A 19,453-nucleotide genomic window follows, 5' to 3' on the forward strand; every position below is an offset into this window, starting at 1 on the left:
TATTTATTGTGATCAGAAAGTTTTATTAATACTTAATAAAGGATTTATCAAGGATAGAAATCCTAATTTTACATTGATTTATAGAAATTTCCATGTTATAATAAGTTATTGTGTATTAATGATATAGAATTATCAAATCTTCATGCAAAGGTGTGTTATAAATATTTTATTGACAGTAATGAATTGATTTAAATGATAAAATAATTATATATATTTTCAAGGCATAAAAATTGGTATTCAGTAATACATTTTGTTAGGCTTTTATTATAAACTAGACTGGCTAGAAAATATTATTTTTTATAAATTCATTGGTTATTAATAGGATTTTGTTTTATTACAGCAAATATTGATAATCGCATTGGAGCTATAGGATTTGTTTCTCGGATTTTACCTATGGTGTATCCAATCTCTATCATTAGAGTGGAACCTTCATCTGGAGAACCTATTCGCAATTCTAAAGGACTTTGTATACGTTGTGAGCCAGGTTGGTTTGAAAATGTATTTGTCAAATTTAAACTGTTATCAAAATTAATAGATTTTTTTTTTTTTTTTTTTGCTTGTTGAATTAACTCACCACAGAAGATAACAGAGAAGCTTGCGCTTTTTTTTGGAATATGGAAATAGAATTTTGTAGCCTTTGAAAAATGATATGCCTGATCGAGATTTGAACCTGGGACCCCCGATAAAAGGCTGAGATACTACCACTTCACCACAGTGATTAGCAATTTTGTTGTTTACATTAACTTTTACTTTATATCATATCATATAAAGGTACAGATTGAAATAATCTACATGCAGCCCAAAAACAGAAAATCCTAACTACTCTTTTAACTTAGAAAGTTAATGTCTCTCAGTTAAGCATGTTGACACAAATAAAGTAATTTTTATCAGACGTTCAGGAATTCCTTTGATTTACGAATTAAAAACAGTTTAACTCGCATATGAAGCCTGCAGGCTTCCAAATAAATTTAATCACCAAAATCCATTTCAAAGCATGTCCTTCAGCATCATTAACTTGTACTGTAATGCACAAGTTAAGCAATATAATCCATCAGTTCAATAAGGATAATATGGTGTTGGTTGTTATCGGTTCAGAAAAGGATATTGAAAGATTACTCATATTAAAATCATTACAAATGCAATCTATCTACTCTTAAATATCATATTATTCACAAAATAAGTAAATTATATTATAGAAACAATAATTCTGATTCTACTGTGAAATTTAGAATAACTAATAAAAATTTATACAAAATTAAGAAATGAGTATTGAAGCAAGGTTAAAAATATAAAATTAATAATAAACTATGTTAGAGGAGTATTTACTTTTCCTATTTACAACAGCTTATACTTTTATTAATGAATAACGACACATCCCCTTTTCAGAGTAAACTCACTGTATAGCTTATTTTTGTCAGATTGCTGTCGCAATTTTGTCTTAAATCAGTATATATGTTATGGAAGCCCTCATCATTCATACACTCTACTGTTACCACACATACTCTTTGAATGCTATGACACATTGTCGCACTTGTTGGCCCTTGACAGTATTTATACCCCTGGGCCTAGGGCTTATCATAAGATAACAGAGCAGCTGTGTCCAAACATCTATTGTCTGACCTATTCTGACATCTATTGTCTGATCTATTGTCTATTGTCTATTGTCTGCAAGTAAAAGTATACTGTTCCAAAAATTCTTTCCATTGCTCTTCGTTGTTTCTAAATTTTTTCTTTTTAAATTTAATTGTCAGCTACATTTTTAATTTTCTCTGTTATTCTCATGCTTTCAATGAGTAGAAGGTTCAAGTGACATTAAAAAAGAGATCTATGGCTATCTAAAACATATGAACAAATATAAAAAATATGTATTGTATTTATTCCTCAAACAGTGGCCAGCACATGTAAAATAAAATAATATTGCAAAATTTATTCCTATTTTATTTTTGCTAAAATAAATAAAATATTTTTCCTAAATCAAAATTGTTTTCTTATTTGAATTATATCATAAACAACCAAGAACAAATTAAAGTTTTTTGTATGGCTTGTATTGTTGTGAGGTCTTAAATAAGATTATTTGATTCCTTTTCTTATGTGATTTTTTTTTTGAAAAATATCTTTTAAAAGCAAGTTTGAAATTTTTAAATAACATAGATGTTAACAATAAGTAATAAAGCAAGATAATAAAGTAATAAATAACAAAAGCTTTTGATGTATATGTGTATCTGGTATAATGTTTTAGTAACTTATAGTGATTCCTTGGATTTGTAAAGCTTTTTGTATAAATTAAGTTTATATTAAGCTTGCCATTTTTGTGTGGTTTTTAGGTGTTAGGTGACATATATATATATATATATATACTGTATTTTTCCTCCAACCAGTTTTCCAGCTATTGCCAGTTGCTGGGTGTGGTAAGTCGGTAGCAGTATTGCTATTGGCTTGCCAGGCATGACATAGCTGCAGATATAGTGCAGAGTAAGTGTAAGTGTATTGGTAAACATGCATTCTGGTATAGACTCAGGTCGACCACTCCTGAAACTTGTTAATTGAAACCCAACCACCAAAGAACACCAGCATCCACATTACTTGGAGTAATGAAATCAAAAAAAAAATCTTAGAATAAATTCGTTCAAGGCTACAAGAATTGATGAATAGATTTAGCTATCGGCATAGTCTACCTCTTGAGATATCAAATATCTATTCCAAAACTTCCAACATTATCTTGCTGCAACTTATTACTAAAATATTAAGAAGATAGAAAATACCTTTTCCACATGAAATATATCAATCCTGTCCAGGATTTGAATGCAAAACCTTCCACATGAAAAATAAATAAGTTACCATATAGCCATAGGCTTGGTTGAAAATAAAAATCTGTTGTAGAGGTGAAGGATGGACTCATCATCAGATGAACAAAGATACTTGGGAATTATACAAGAAAAGACATAATATTATTTGAAAATGCCCAATCTAAGACCGTTTGGTATTATTGTTGTATTAATACTATCAATAATTTCTATAGTACCAAAGTTTTGGTAATTAATTAGTAATCTATCAATTTTTCTGTTGTGCTTCAGAACACTGAAGTCTGAAAAATGTCAAATATAATTAACTACAATCTGATAGGACTATCAACATTATTGGACATACATTATTACAATAATTCAAATTGCTGGTATACTTTAATTCCAAATGCTTGTCCTTTATACTCTTACATGGGTTTAAGTTGTTTCCATTTGTTATGACTCATAGAATTTATTACTGGATCTCTTCTTAAGTGTTAATTTAATCATTATTTATCTCAGAATAAGAAAAGGTTTATGTACTGATTTCAGAAGCTGTAATATAACAAAAAAGATGAGTAAAATTAAATATACGTCGTGTATATTTCATCACTAATGATATTTTGTAATTAAATTATGTTTCATTAAATTAAACTTTTATATATATATTTCTTATTTTTATCATAATTTGCTTTCTTGTTTTAGGAGAACCTGGTGTTTTTATCGGTAAGATTGTTCCAAGTAATCCTGCTAGAGCCTTTTTGGGGTACGTTAATGAAAAGGAGTCTGAGAAAAAGATTGTTCATGATGTTTTTATCAAAGGAGATTCTGCATTTTTATCTGGTTAGTTAAAATTTAAAACATTTTTTTTTCTAGTTCATCTTCTGTCATTGATTTATATTGACATGTCGGTCATATTGGGTCGATCTGAAGCAGTCGTTGTTTTCAATTCATTAATAGTTATTTCCCTCTAATTATTTCACTTTCATCTTAATTAAATTTGTGGTAAGTAATATATAGACTTCATTTCCCTATACCACCCAATCTTCCTGCTTGTACTACAGATATTGATTCCTGAAAAATTGACCATATATTTTCATTTTTTTAGTTATATCTTGCTTCAGAAAAGGAGTTAATAGGAATTTTTTTGCACCTACATTTTCCACATCAATAGGTCTTCAAACCACTACAAAGATGTTTGCTTATCCCAGTCCAATGGTTTGTAGAAAAAAGAAAATTTTAATTAAAAAAATTGTTTAAATTATCTTAAATTTAAATCCATCTTGCAAGTTACCCGTTGCATTAAAAATATAAAATTCTTTATTTTTTTATGGCCCCTTCTATTTAGTATTTTTGGAAAAAGAAATTAGCAAAACAATTTTCACTCCTTAAAAAAATTACAATTTTGTTTATTCAAAATTATTGCTCTGTCTTTGTATTTTTTTAATTTATTATCTCCGCTTAAGAATTATTTTCTTAAAAATTAATTTTACCCGATTGTTTCCCCTCAACTACAGGATGAAAACCCTAAAATGAAAAAGAATTGTTTATCAATGCTGCATAAGGAAAGGTCGCCCTGAGGCTGAACCAAACCAACTGCCCATAGTAATTGAAGTTTTGAACTTTTATGAGGCTGTATGATCTCAAAATAAGAAAGAATTATAAAAATTCTTGTTACCAATATTATTTCATTCAATTTAATAAAATTAAAAAAAATATTTTTTTTTTTAATTTGCTATTTTAACCACAAATTAAAAAATGCTGTTATTTTTATAACTTCTTGAAATGAAAATTCTCATTTCAATAACTATATTGGTTCTAATAACAAGAATCTTTTTTACTACTGGGTCTCATTAAACTTATTTTGTGGAATGCTTCATGGTATTATAATTTACAAAGAATTTTTTAAATTCAGAAAACTACCAGAAAAATTTTGTTAAATATAAGAAAAAAAAATTGATATAGGCAGGCTTTTTTATTTAACTAGGTTTACTGACAGTTCAGGTTTATAATATTTAAACTTTTGCATGTAAAATATTAGCTTGAAAAAGAGTGAAAATATCCATGATAATACAAATTATTAGGATAATATTCATATCAAGCAATGCAATTTAAAGTTATTTAAGAAGGCTTACATCATAATTTGAAAGATTAATTAATACAAAAACTTCCAAACAGAATTGTAGAGATGAATTCTTATTCAAAAGCTTGTTACAGATATTTTTAATTAATAAAATGTATCCTCTGCTTAATTGATGAATTTCTTTCCTCAAAAATCTCAGTTTTCTTATACTTTCCCTTCATAGATATTAGAACAGTATACGCAATTGTAATATATACGTAATTGTATACGAGGTCTGTTAAAAAAATAACCAAACTTTTTTAATTACACGCCAACAGAGATATTTAGTGACATGCAGTTGGCAGTATTGTGTCTTGTGTAACTTCCTCTTTAACCGCATTTCTTATATTGTTTAGTTTTCATCTTATTGTTATTTGGGTGCAACACGTTTAAGTGTTAGTAGCGATTTTTGTAATGTGCATTTATCAGGAGCAACCATACAATGTAAAATTTTGCACAGAAATGATGCTCTGGGCCATACGCAATGCTGAATGGTTTTCACGATTTAAAAGTGGTCGTCAGTTAATTGAAGATGACCATTGACCAAGAAGGCCTTCAACTTCAACTGATGACACACGCATTCGGAAAATCAATATTCATGCAAATCGCCGATTGACTGTCAGAGAGGTGCATCTTCAATGGATCATATCATGGCATTTTGACTGAAAAACTGAACCTGCATCGAGTTACAGCAAAGTTTGTCTCTCATTTGATGACCAAACAACGGAAAGAACATTGAGTAGACAATTGTCAGCAACTCCTTTAACAAGCTGATGATGAAAAATTCATGCAAAGGATCATAACAGGAGACGAAAAGCTGGGTTTACGACTATAACATTGAGGCAAAAGTTCAATCGTAAAAAATTGCACATTACAAAAGTCTCTACTAACACTTAAACATGTTGTACTAAAACAACAATAACACAAAAACTAAATGAGATATCAACAATACAAGAACACGTGGTTACTGGAGGAGGTTATGCGGAACACAATATTGCCAACTGCTCATCACTAAGTATCTCTGTTGGCGTAATTAAAAACATTTGTTTATTTTTTGAATAACCTGTATTTAATGATTGTGATAGTAGTACTATTAATTATACAGCATGTTATATTTTATTAGGAGTAATATACATTAACAGTAAATTTTTCTTACCCTTTTTATTTTCCCATCACTTTTTTTTTTCAGAAAGACAAAACTTTACTTTTTCATTATCCTATTACTCATCTTGTATTCTTTTTCTCCTGTAAAACAGTGTTTTCAATGAGAAATTATAGTTCACTAAGGCATTCAACTTTTTGTATACTGTTAATTTATATCATCATCCCAATAGAAATTAACTGCTTTTAACCTCATCTAATCATAAAAATATTAACAACTAATATACTTTGAATTTACCTGTCAAGTAGAGGTGTATTTTTTAATGAATTTAAAGTATAATATTAGACATAATTATTAGATTTTACCAAATTAAATTACTAGTTTTGTTAGAGGCTTTTTAGTTAATTTATTGAATAATAAATTCATAGGTAATATTATTGTTGAATAAATTTCGATAAACCAAACCAAAAAAGTATGACTTAATCAGAATGCAAGATGAAATGAATTGATTTTTTTTTTCTTTTTTTTTGGCTTGATGATATCACCACATAAGCATTCTTTCTTAATTTCAAATAAGTACACGAATACATAATCTTCCATATTTTTCAATTGTCTGATACGTCTTAATTTGAATTGAGGTCAGTGAAGAAGGGAGGTAATAAGGAACAGATTTAGTGTTTTTTTAACAGTAAATGAATAAGCTTTTTTAATGTATAATTCACTCGACTTAGCCTCAGGAATTATTTAAGTAATTTATGTGATTTCATTGTTACGCAACCATCCTCTTCAGAGCTAAGTTTCAACAGGGCTAATTTTGTCATCTGTGAACTATTCAAATTCTGATTACTCAAGTATGCTGTTTAATTTATTTATTGTTTATTAAAAGTAGTAAAATTTAACATTTATATAAAATCATTGTTAGCAGTCGCTCATTTAACCAACTAAATGAAATCTAAATTTTTTGCAATTCCTTTTACCAACATTAAAACAAATATTTTGTGTTGTGATTGTATTAATTATAAAAAAAAGAATGAAATATAATTCAAGAAACTAATGATTTTTTATTAAAATAATGTTACAGGTGATATTTTAGAAATGGATGAATTAGGATACTTATATTTCAAAGATAGGACAGGTGACACTTTTAGGTAAGTTACAGTTAAAATAATCTAATAACTTTTAATGTTATTTTTTCTAATCCAGGGTGATTCAAAGAAACAGGAAATTTTGAAAGTTGTGTTGGTAGCCGTGGGCGATTGGTACCACTTGATAAGTGGCGCCAGCCTCTCTAACCTATCATTAACCCATCGGGTTTGTCTAGTGGTTAACGCGTCTTCCCAAATCAGCTGATTTGGAAGTCGAGAGTTACAGCGTTCAAGTCCTAGTAAAGCCAGTTATTTTTACACGGATTTGAGTACTAGATCGTGGATACTGGTGTTCTTTGGTGGTTGGGTTTCAATTAACCACACATCTCAGGAATGGTCGAACTGAGAATGTACAAGACTACATTTCATTTACACTCATACATATCATCCTCATTCATCCTCTGAAGAATTATCTAAACGGTAGTTACCGGAGGCTAAACAGGAAAAGAAAGAAAGCCTCTCTAACCTAACCTGCCATTTAGTTGTCATGGATCCTTGGAGTGGTACGCAACGTGCATTTGCTATCAAAGCGTTTTACAAAAACAATGACAGTGTGGAGGGAGCGCGTAGAGAATTTCGCCGTCATTTTAATCTGGGACAGCACGACCATGTTCCATCAGCACATGCAATTAAAACATGGATATCTAATTTTGAGGAAACCGGTTTGGCAATGAAAAAGAAACCTCCAGGCCGTGAGCGAACCATCTGTACACCACAGAATGTTCAAGCTTTACAAGATGCTGTCACACGAAGTCCACATCGGTCAATCCGTCGTGTCTCAGCATCTTTACAATTGCATAGTTCAAGTATTCGAAGAATGTTAGTGAAGGACTTGCAATACCATCCATACAAGTTGCAGATCGTCCAGGAACTGAACCGAATGATGCAGTTGTGCGAGCACAATTCTGTAATGTAATGCTTCAGAAGATAAATGATAACGAAGAGTTTGTTCACGAACTGTGGATGTCAGACGAAGCGCATTTCCACCTCAGTGGATTTGTTAACAAGCAAAATTTCAGATACTGGGCACAAGAAAATCCTACACAGCTACACCAGCGTCCGTTGCACAGCCCGAAAGTGACCGTGTGGTGTGCTATGTCATCTTACGGTGTTATAGGCTCTTATTTTTTTGAGGATGACAACGGTCTTGCGATTACAGTGACGTCGGCTTGTTACGTAGCCATGCTTGAAACCTTTGTTGTGGAACAACAAAAGAGATTTCCACTGATTCTTAACACAGCCTGGTTTCAACAAGACGAAGCAACGTCACATACTGCACGAATATCGATGGCAGCTGTACGCCCATTGTTTGGACAACGTGTCATTTCACGAAACGGTGACATTAGATGGCCTCCCAGATCGCCTGATCTCTCAGCTTGTGGTTACTTTGTGTGGGGTCTCCTTAAACGCAAAGTGTTCCACAGTAGACCTTTTAAAGCAAAGTGCTACAACGGATGAACTGAAGGAAAAGATCTTAGAAGCAATTGCGGAAATTCCAGTTGAGATGTTACGTCAAACCATGAACAATTTAACGAAGAGACTTCGTGAGTGTTTACATAGAAGAGGAGGTCACCTGGAAGATGTCATCTTTAAAAAATAAACTAAAATGTATGTATCCTAAAATGGCAACATTTGTACAATTACATAAGATAAAATTTATTTTCTAAAAAAAATTTTTCATTAACGTTATTTCATTTTTTAAATTTCCGTTTCTTTGAATCACCCTGTATTAAAAAATACCCATATGATTATTTAATATTGGAAAAAGTAGATTCATAAATTATTTAAAAGATGTTGCTGAAATGGTTTGAACCCAGCTCATCGTCATGTCATGTTTGTACAAGGCAAGTTCAAAACTTCCTGAAATTAGTTTATTTTTCAAAAACTGCTTACATGAAATCATTCTAAAATGCATATCTTTGACACACTTTTACTATCTATAAAGTTGCTGGAAACATTTTTCTCATTTTGAGATATTGTCTCGGTTCCTTCATTGCATTGGTCATAATGTTATCGGCATTCTTTCTCAAGCGAGGAAATAAGCAAAAAATCAGCTCATGCCAAGTCAGGAGAGTATGGTGGATGCTTCAGAGTTGTTATATTGTGTGTGCCAGCTGCCGTTTCGACAAGGATGGATCTTATACCGATGCATTATCATTCAAAAGAATTCAGTTCTTGTTTCCCATTTTTCTGGATGCTTTCTTCTTACTGCATCCTTTACACAAAGTAGGATATCCATGTACATGCTCTTGTTCACTGCCTGCCTGTCAGACAGGCAAACTCATAGTGAATCAAAAGGCAACCTGTGAATCAAAAGTACTTGCAACACAACTTTTTTTGTGCTCCTATCTAAACAAAATCTCTATGACTGCAAAGATGATATTGATTCCCACTCTAGCAACTAACATTTTATTTATGAATCATACAAAAAATGTCTCCTGTTATATTCATGCTCAGAAAATGTTGATCTTGATCTACCTTAAAATGTTGAGATCTCTTCCCAGTTGTTAAGACATGAAATCAGGTTTGTTTGTTTCTTTATTATTTTTGTAAGATTCCTGTGACCTTGTAATTTTCTTCCTTCTCACAGTATAAATTATTGTGACATGTACTGCATTTTTCAGTTCAGTTCAGATCTGGTGCATGTTCATTTATAATGTAGAATCCTAACCATCAACAGTCATTTATCTTATTTTTCAATTCTAGTATGATATACTCTTTATGAATAGTCAATCTATTTTATAATTCAAATGTGTTTATTAAATTATTTCTTAAAGGAAATCACAGGGCACATGCCTTCTAAATATTTTACTGATTTATTTGTTATGGAAATAAATATAGATCAAATTTAAAATATTTCTTTTACTTTCGTTTAAGGAAACGGCATTCAATATGATGTTTTACCCGTGCAAACGGGCATGGTAAAATTTGTTCATCTGTGTCTTAAAGGTTTCTGATTTGCTGACAACGTTTTGAAACAATTTGCTGACAAATATGAGGACTGTTCAGGTCATTGAAAATACTGATGCAACCTCCAACTGATGTCATAACTATTGGCATGTTTTCTTCAGTTTTTCTTCTCTTGATTCAATCTACTTTTCAGAATACTTTATTTTCTTAATTTGTCAATGTAGATGGGCCACCGCTATGGGCCATCTTCAACACTGACAGAACCATCAGTAAAACATTTATACCAATCTTAAACTGTAAACTGCTGTTTTCTTCTTTGCCATTTCTCCTTATGCTTGTTCAGATAGTATTAGTATCTCCGGGTACAATTTTTAAAAAAAAACACAAAATTTGATATTTGTGCAATATTTAATTGCTGATATTTTTAACTACGACTTATGTGACACAAACAAAATGAAACAGCTTTAGTATTATTGTATGTGAAAGAGGAAAAATGTGATGGAGTTATATTGTGACATCATTACTGCTGCCAACATAAAGACCAAAAATTTCTTTACTTCCATTGTTATTTTAAATTGTATGAGAAATTCTGGAAACCTTTTGAGTGTACTTTATATTACCGTATTTATCAGTTCTAAGATACATCCAATTATATTTTCAGTTTTTTTATTATCTTTTTTAATTTGATATCAAAATATATTTTATAAATGCCAAAATTAAAAATTAGAAAGTATTGAAATTAAAGATGTTACTTAAGTGAAATTATCTACAAATGCAGAAAAATTAAGACATTACACTATATATGGTAAATATAACTACCAGCAGAATTTTTTTAATGGATGTCTGCAAACTTTGTTTATTAGTTATAAAAAGTAACACTTGTAATGGCAAAACAATACAAAATTTATTGTAAGATTTTTGATATAAGTTAAAAACAAAAAATTATTATAAAATTTGGTTTGCTTTGTCATTGTAAAAGTATATTTAAAAAAATATAATAGATTATGTTCTAATTCCAGTTTGATAGTGACATTAAAACTTTTACAATTTTTTTTCTATATTATCTTTTGAGAACATATGTAATTCAAAATATAAACTTTAAAACTTGAATTTACTTAATCGTACTGTTATAGTTATATAAACAGTTCATTCAGAAAGTTGTTGTGCAATGGAATTATGGCAATGTAATGACAAAACTTTCTTAATTATTACTATGCATTTTTAATTCATTATTTTATAGAAACAGATATTACAATAACTGGAATAGTTTATAAAAGTTGTTGAAAATGACCTTCCCAACATCAATACTACACTGTACACATTCCAATTTGCTTTCAAACACTTTAACCAGCTGATGTAGTGGAGTATCTCGTATATATGCCATTATTGCATTTTTTAGTTTGTCAATCATGCACAGTCTGTTGCGATGTACTGATTTTTTTCACTGCCTCCTCCCCACAACCATAGAAAGTAATCTGGGGGAGTCAGATTGGGCAATCATACTTGCAGGTCACAAACTCCTCAAACGATTCGTTTACTAAAGTCATTTTGTAAAAACGTCATTGACCTATTAGCTGTGTGTACTGTGGCACCATTTTGTAGAGATAAACCATGATTGATTTCCAATACTGTTAACTAACTAATGAAGGTGGTTAAAACAGCACAATAGCGATCACTATTAACTGTATTTTCAACAAAAAAAATTAGACCACTAATGTACATTCTACTAATACTAACCCAGATTCTAATTTTCACTTTGTGGAAAGATGGTTGTATCAGTCATGGAGGTTAGTTGTCGACCACAGTTTGTATTTTGTGAATTAATATATCCTCCCAGATAAAACAATACTTCATATGTAAAGAACATAATATCAAAGATACCTATTGAATTTTGGTTATAAAACATTTAAATCATTGACAATAATTTAGTCTTTTGGCATGATATATGTAGGTTTTAGTTCTTGAACTCGCATTACTTTGTAGGGGAAAAATTTCAGTTCTTTTCTTACAACTTTATGTGGAATAGCAAGTCCAATATCTTGCTGCTGTGCTAACTTACACATTAATTTCGATGGACTTTTGACTATAGCATCCAAAATATCAAGCAAACTGTTCATTTAGTTCAGGCTGTCTTTCTCTTTGATCATTGTCTTCAATAAAGCCTGTTGCCTGAAATTTTTCAATAAGAGTTCAGACTTCATTGTGGTAAGGAACAGGAGTATTTGGAAAATTTTAAAGAAACTTGTGCTTCACTAAATCAGTATACTTGTCATATTTATAAAGACTTTTTCAACAAGAAAAATTTGTTCCTCTTCCGAAAGAACCATAATGTCTCTCCCAACTGTTGATTCCAATAAATGAAACAAAGCATATTTAATCACAACTCAATAATTGATGTCTTGATTTATTATTAACAACACCCGACAAACCTGTAGGGCAACCAGCCTAATGTCAAGAGAACAGAATGCACCACATAATTCTAAAGTGTACTGCACTGCAACTTTCCAAATGCATTGTATATTAATATATAGATGTCAGTTAAATAACTTAACTTACATGTAGTATGACATTTGATACCGTTAGTATACCATTTGATGATAGTTAAAAACTCAGATACAAGAACTTAAACTGGCAGTTTTTTTTGCAAATGCCTATGCTATTTCTACCCACAGAAAATTGATGTCATTGCATAAACATTTTCAAGTAATGTGCTGATATAATACATAAAAAATTAATGCAAATCATATATATTACATGTAAGTCAAAGAAAACAGGGTTCTATTTCTTGTAGCTTATTATACATACTGATTATTTACAGCAAATGTAAGATGCCATCAACCTCATTTTTGTAAGCGTTATTTTAGAATTTATGATGCATGTGGTAGGTAATAAATCACTAAATCATAATATTAAAGAAAACAGCCCTAAGGATTCTTTTTTAACTTCTATTGTGTTGGTATTAAATATTTATAAATATTTACCGTTAAATCTATGTATGTGGGTCTTTATATTTATATAATCTAAGATCAAGCCTTAAATAAATAATTTATTTTTTTGAAATATTAACTTTTATCTTGTAGTTAATCTGATTTCTGACTGGATCTAATGTTTCCTCTTTTCACACAGTACTATTTCAATGTAAAATTTACTTTGCTCAAATCATGTGTGATTCAATAACTAATGGAAAAATAGGTTGTGGTCAGTAATTGAAAAACGTAGTTGCTTTTCTATTTCATTGACTTATACTCCAAAGTTATTTTCTGTTCTCTTTTTTTCTGTCTGTGGCATTCCTATTCATCATTACTTAGTAATTTTCATTAGATTTATTTGCTTAATTTGATTTACTCATATGGCTTTTCATTCTCTTTACGGTTCTTTCTCTTTATAAATGTTTATGGTTGTTTTTGGTTTGAACTTTAATTCTATTGGAAATTTAATAATTCCTTCATTGTGTTGCTTGTAATAGGATATTTATTTATCTATTTTCTTATTAATTATTTTTCCTAATGTAATATTAAAATAATTTCTTTCTGCAATTAACACTACCACTATCTTGAGTCAACTTTTAAGTAAAGTTCCTTTTTTGTTGCCTAAGTGCATACATACCAATAGTTGCTAAATTAATCCTCTTAACCACCAAATCTAGGGAAATCAATCATTTGTCAAAGACATCATCCCAGTGCAATTTCTTTAGTTTTTGTGGTTCATAATTAACACTCCTGCTTTGGCTATACTATTACTATCAACAACTATAATGTTTAATATAATTATCCATGATTTCACAACCATATCTTTTCCTTTTGGTTTCTGACAGCTTTGTCCATCTGGAAGGTACGTAGTTCTTTCATGTATTCCTCCTTGAATATTCCAGTATTCATATGGTTTTCAAGATGTTTCCACTTCTTTTTTTTTTTTTTTGCTAAGAATCAATGTCCAAAATTACTGTTTAAATGAAGCTAGCTCAAAGCCTCAGTCTTCCAAGTTACAGTTTACATTTTGACCAAGAAACTGTTATATTACCACTCTCTTCCATACTTTTACATAATGTCAACAATATTCTGCTCTGTACTCGATGCTTGAGTCAACATCTCTTGGTGGTTGGATTTTTGGCTGACCGTAATATTAAAACAAGGGTCTGTCCTTTGATAGTACCAGTAGAAATAACTGGCATTTAATGCTGGTACCAATTTAAATCAATTTCCTGTCATAATTTTTTTTAAATGTTTAACAAGAGTTGCTAACCATATTCCAACTTACCTTACCTTAACTATTTCCTACATGTAATCTCAACTTAACTATTTTTAATTTTAAATCATTTGGTGTAGTGCTTTATTTAAACTTCTGTTATGTATACTTTAATTATTAATGCTATTTTTCTTAACTACCTACCCTTGAGTAGTCCCCAAATCCCAATTTCTAATTAGGGAATTATTTTATTCCTGGAATGTTTTACTTGAAAGGAGTCATTACCTTGCTTCATGAATTACATTATTTTAATGAATATGACTAATTTTAGCCATACACTTGAAGCCAAACATATGCTGTGATTCAGATTTTTGCTATTCATACAATTTCAACTAATGATCATTGACATCTTCCGCTACTGAAAACTATACTGTACAACTTTTCAACAGCCATCTTTTAACTTGGCCTCTCATCAAATACCTATTACTATGGAAGCTGTATGCTGCTTAACAATACAAACTTCTTTACCATTATTAGGTCTCATGGTAACTAGATAAGGAAGTTTGAGAGAAATTAAATTTCATAAAATTTGTACCAATTTTCATCTAAGTAGATGTAATTGTTGCAAAAAATTGTGTCTGATACATTTTGTGAAACTTCTAAAGTTTGCAATCCCACTTTACAACACTACAACACTGCCTTGTTCAAGATTCACAAAAAAAATTACAAAAGCAAAAATTAAAGTCATTAAAATCTTGATAGAGCTCTACAAACTCTTAAGGTAATTTTAAGAAAGTTTACTTAAATGATTCATCTTTTGATGATGATTTGTTGCAACAACATTGTTATTATTAATACATATTGCTGAATAAAAAAAAGTTTTGAGATTTCTCAATAAAAACATAATTCTGTTGATAAAACTGCAGCCAGAATCTTTGGCTGCTAAAATTTCTCTGGTGATATATCTTGGTCAGTTTTTTTTTAACTTTGTCATAAGAGTATTGTCATAAAATATTTGGTTAAATTTTTTGCTTATAAAGCGTATAAACAAGTTTGCTTATAAATGTTTGTAAGATATTGTGAAATATAATAATCTATTTCTATTAATTATAAATGAGGTGTGACTATTAAATAACGAGACTAATGCTGCTACAGAAGAACTGCGCAAGCACCAAATTCGTACGACCAACAGCTGTGTAGTGTGAAGCGTTCTCTTTTGATTGTTGCCATTCCTGTCTCTGTTGACATATTAGTGTGGCCATAGCCTTTGTTTGGATAACATGTATTTTTTTGTTTTGCCGAAAAAATGATAAGTGTTTTATTAGAGCAAAGAATTGTCGTGACATTTCATATGAAACTTGAAAAAATGTTACTGAAACTTATCTTTTATTAAATAAAAGTATATTGGAATGAATTTTTATCACGTGGGTGGGTTTTTGAATGATTAGGCATTTCCAAGATGGTCTAGTAGGTGTTGAAGATAATGTTTGCCTGTGTCGCCCTTCCACGTCAAAAACGGTTAAAAATATTGAAAAAAATTTGTAATCTGATCTGATCTGACTGTCGGTTAACTATTCATGCGATTGCTGAAACTGTAGGAATTGACAAAGAATGCATAAGGAAAATCTTTCATAATTGTAACATGCAAAAAGTGTGCACGAAAATGGTGGCTAAAATTCTCACAATTGAACAAAAACAAACTCATCATGAAAATGTTTGTTCTGACACTTTGAATGCCATTGAAAATGACACAGACTTCTTGGAAAGAGTGATAACATGTGGTGAATCTTGGTTTTTCACTTATGATCCAGAAACTAAGCGTCAATCCAAGGCTCCAATTTCACCAAGAGCGAAAACAGCTCAAACAAGCAAATAAAAAAATCAAAGCGATAATGATTGTTTTTTTTTTTTTATATTCATGGGATTGTGTACCACCTTCACTGGGTTCCTGAAAGTCAAACTATTAACCAACATTACTACCTTTAGGTCCTTGCTCAACTCCATGAAAAAATAAGAAAAAATCGACTAGAATTGTGGAACAATAAGTCATGGATTCTTTATCAGGACAATGCACCAGCTCACACTGCATTATCTGTTAAGATGTTTCTAGCTAAGTTTAACATCTCAGTATTAGATCATCCACCTTATTCACCTGACCTGGTACCATGTGACTTTTATCTGTTCTCAAGGTCAAATCTGTATTAAAAAACAAGATTTCAGATTGTTGAAGCCGGTGAAAGAAAAAACGGCAAACGTCATGAATGAGCTCACAGAAGAAGACTCCAGCACTGTTTCAGACATTGGAAAATTCACATGGAACATTGTAGGGATAGAGAAGGGATGTATATTGAAGGAGATAATAACTATGTCTAAATTTAAAATAAAATATTTTACATCTCATTATTTAATAGCCACACCTTGTATTGACTGAAACCTCTTCATTATTAACAGATGTTTGATTTCGGTGGGATTATTATGCTTTATGGATACACTTTATCACAGATCATAGCATTATCTTAATTCTTCTTCGTATTCATTTTTTGAATCATTATTTATAAATGTAATGATTTTTAGGTGGAAGGGTGAGAATGTTTCAACATCTGAAGTCGAAGGCATAGTTAGCAATTTAATTAACTACAGAGACTGTGTTGTGTATGGTGTACAGGTAAGCAAATTTATGCAGCTTTATTAAATTTCACTAATTTCTATTAATCAGTTTGTCTTATACTTTCATTTAAAATTGATCTTATCTTTACTGAAGTGGTGTTATTGATTACTTGTAAAAATGTGTTGCAAAAATTATTTAAATTAGTTTTTTTTGAATGAAGAGAACAATATTAATTAGGAAAGTGTAACTGGTGTAATTGGAAATTTTTTCAAGTCATATACATATGGTCACCCCGCAGTTTTCTAGATCTGCCTTTGATTCTTGCACTCATCTAAAGATTGAATTATAGATATTAATCCATTAAGAAGCATGGTCACTTATTTTATCTGTGGGAGCCTTTCTTTTACTCTGTCCGTCAAATGTTCTTTAAAACTGTTCAAAGATATTGTTTTGCTTTATCAAATAAAAGCATTTGTTGAACTTTGTTTTCCTTTAAAACTGTCCAAATTTTGGATATTTTTAAAAACAGAAACCAAGCACGGGTATAAAAATTGTGTAACGTTTTTTTCAATTAATGAATACATAAGCGTGCTGCAAGGTTATCTGAATCAGAAATTGCCAAAAATAAATCGGTACAGGAGGGTACACATACTAACAACAGCATAGTATCGTAGGTTCTTGAGCATTGATTTCCATTTTAAAAACAGAAAAAGGCAAACTTAATATTTTATGATTTTATTGTGAAGAACGTATAAATGAAATACTGGAATCCCTTTTTCTGCAAAAGTATATTTCTTACAGAATAAAAACACTAAATACGAGCAAATATTGAATTTTAAAATTAACGACAATGAAATATTTGGTTCACAATTAATAGGTTAACAGTCTGCTCAAATTTTACCTTGGATGAAGTGACAAAAATGGATAAATTTCCCTAATTAATATTATTATACTACGCTGTTTTTTAGTATATGTACTGATTTATTTTTTAGCAATTTGTGATTCTGACAACCCTGCTTCTGAATACACTTACATATTTATTTATTTATTGTAAAATCTACTGTATAATCTATATCCGTGCTTATCTTTGTTTTTAAAAATATCTAAAACTATTTGAACAGTTTTAAAGAAAAACAAAGTTTTACCAACGCTTTCTCTGTCAAAGTAAAACAATTGCTTTGAACGATTTTAAAGAACATTTGATGGACTGAGTAAAAGAAAGGCTTCCACAAATAAAATAGAATGACCGTGCTTCTTAGTGGATTAACATCTGTAATTCAATCTTTAGGTATGTGCAAGAATCAAAGGCAGTTCTAGAAAACTGCAATGGTGACGGACCACATGTATGCAGCTTCTGAAAAATTGAAACATCTCCAATTAGACCAGTTATGATTGATTATAAATTCTTAGAAAATATTAAGTTTGAAACAGCTGTTAAAAACTTCCAGAACTAGTATTTCAAGCAGCTTAGATCGTAGTGGAGTTTGGGCCAGTATAGGAATGTACACAATCATAAGATAGTAATGTAATACTTTTTCAGAAACAGGTGTATTGAATAGATGTTTGTATTATCAGTAAATAGTAATGAAACATGACTTAAAAACTGTTAATTGTGTAAGTTTTTGAACTTACAAATTGAAGTTTTTGTAAAAAATTTAAAGGTTAATTGCAATAATCTTGTAAATAAATAGGTTAATAACAAATATGAAGTACATTTTCATTTGTTTATTTTTGTAATAAACATTTTTTCTGTACTGAATAATTAATATGCGTATTATAAATTTTCCAATTTTTATATAAAATAGTTGGTAAAATACGGGTAAACATTTTATTCATGGAATACTGTTTTACTTTAGTTATTTAAAATTGTACTTTCTGTTAATTTAGTTATTTTGTGATTTAAGAAATAAGTCTGATTTTAACAGGTGGCAGGAAGTGAAGGTAGAGCTGGTATGGTTGCTATTGTTGATCAGAGTAATACATTAGATCTCTCCACTCTGGCTGAAGGTGTAAAAAAGTCTTTACCTCCATATGCTAGACCGTTGTTCCTTAGAGTTCTTCATCATGTTGAAATGACAGGTATGTTTATTTCAATATGTATGTATGACTTGGGGACAAAAAAGAAAAATAATTTTTACTCTGTACTATATTCTCCGAAAATTTTCCTGTGTGATAAAAATGTTGTGATTTCCGTGCCTTCCATTACATAAAATAATACTACAGTTGCTACTTCACTTACTAATATACAAATTAATTAGTCGTAAAAGTCATTAAAGTTATTAAAAATGTCTATGTATGTTGCAGGCCTTGTAACCTAAAAATTCTAAAAGCTTTCAAATTTTGTTCCAAACTAAACTTTTTAAAAATGATTTATGTTGTGGTCTCGGCATGATAAATGAGTTGTTTTTTATGTGTATTAAATAACTTTTACATCAATTCTCTTTTGTTTTGCCTTATAATGGGGTTCCTTTACAACCTCTTAATATTGTTTGTTCTCTTTGTATGATGCTGCGTGCAAGATTACTTTGTGTAGGTTGCAAATGCGTTTGTTTTCTTTCTCTCCAAAATAAATATCTAATCTAGTTAATATGCATGCGCTGT

General features: G+C 30.2%; 1 protein-coding gene across 1 annotated transcript in view; it reads left to right on the forward strand.

The window, feature by feature from the left end:
• LOC142319679 (long-chain fatty acid transport protein 4-like) overlaps positions 1-19,453 on the forward strand; it is a 259,966-nt gene that overhangs the window by 235,240 nt on the left and 5,273 nt on the right. The window contains exons 8-12 of the mRNA XM_075357227.1: positions 341-484; positions 3,486-3,623; positions 7,086-7,152; positions 16,819-16,909; positions 18,778-18,931. Of these exons, the coding sequence (XP_075213342.1) occupies positions 341-484; positions 3,486-3,623; positions 7,086-7,152; positions 16,819-16,909; positions 18,778-18,931 (594 nt within the window). The remainder of the gene's footprint in view (positions 1-340; positions 485-3,485; positions 3,624-7,085; positions 7,153-16,818; positions 16,910-18,777; positions 18,932-19,453) is intronic.

The sequence above is a fragment of the Lycorma delicatula genome, chromosome 2, assembly GCF_047948215.1.
Source record: "Lycorma delicatula isolate Av1 chromosome 2, ASM4794821v1, whole genome shotgun sequence".
Taxonomy (NCBI): domain Eukaryota; kingdom Metazoa; phylum Arthropoda; class Insecta; order Hemiptera; family Fulgoridae; genus Lycorma; species Lycorma delicatula.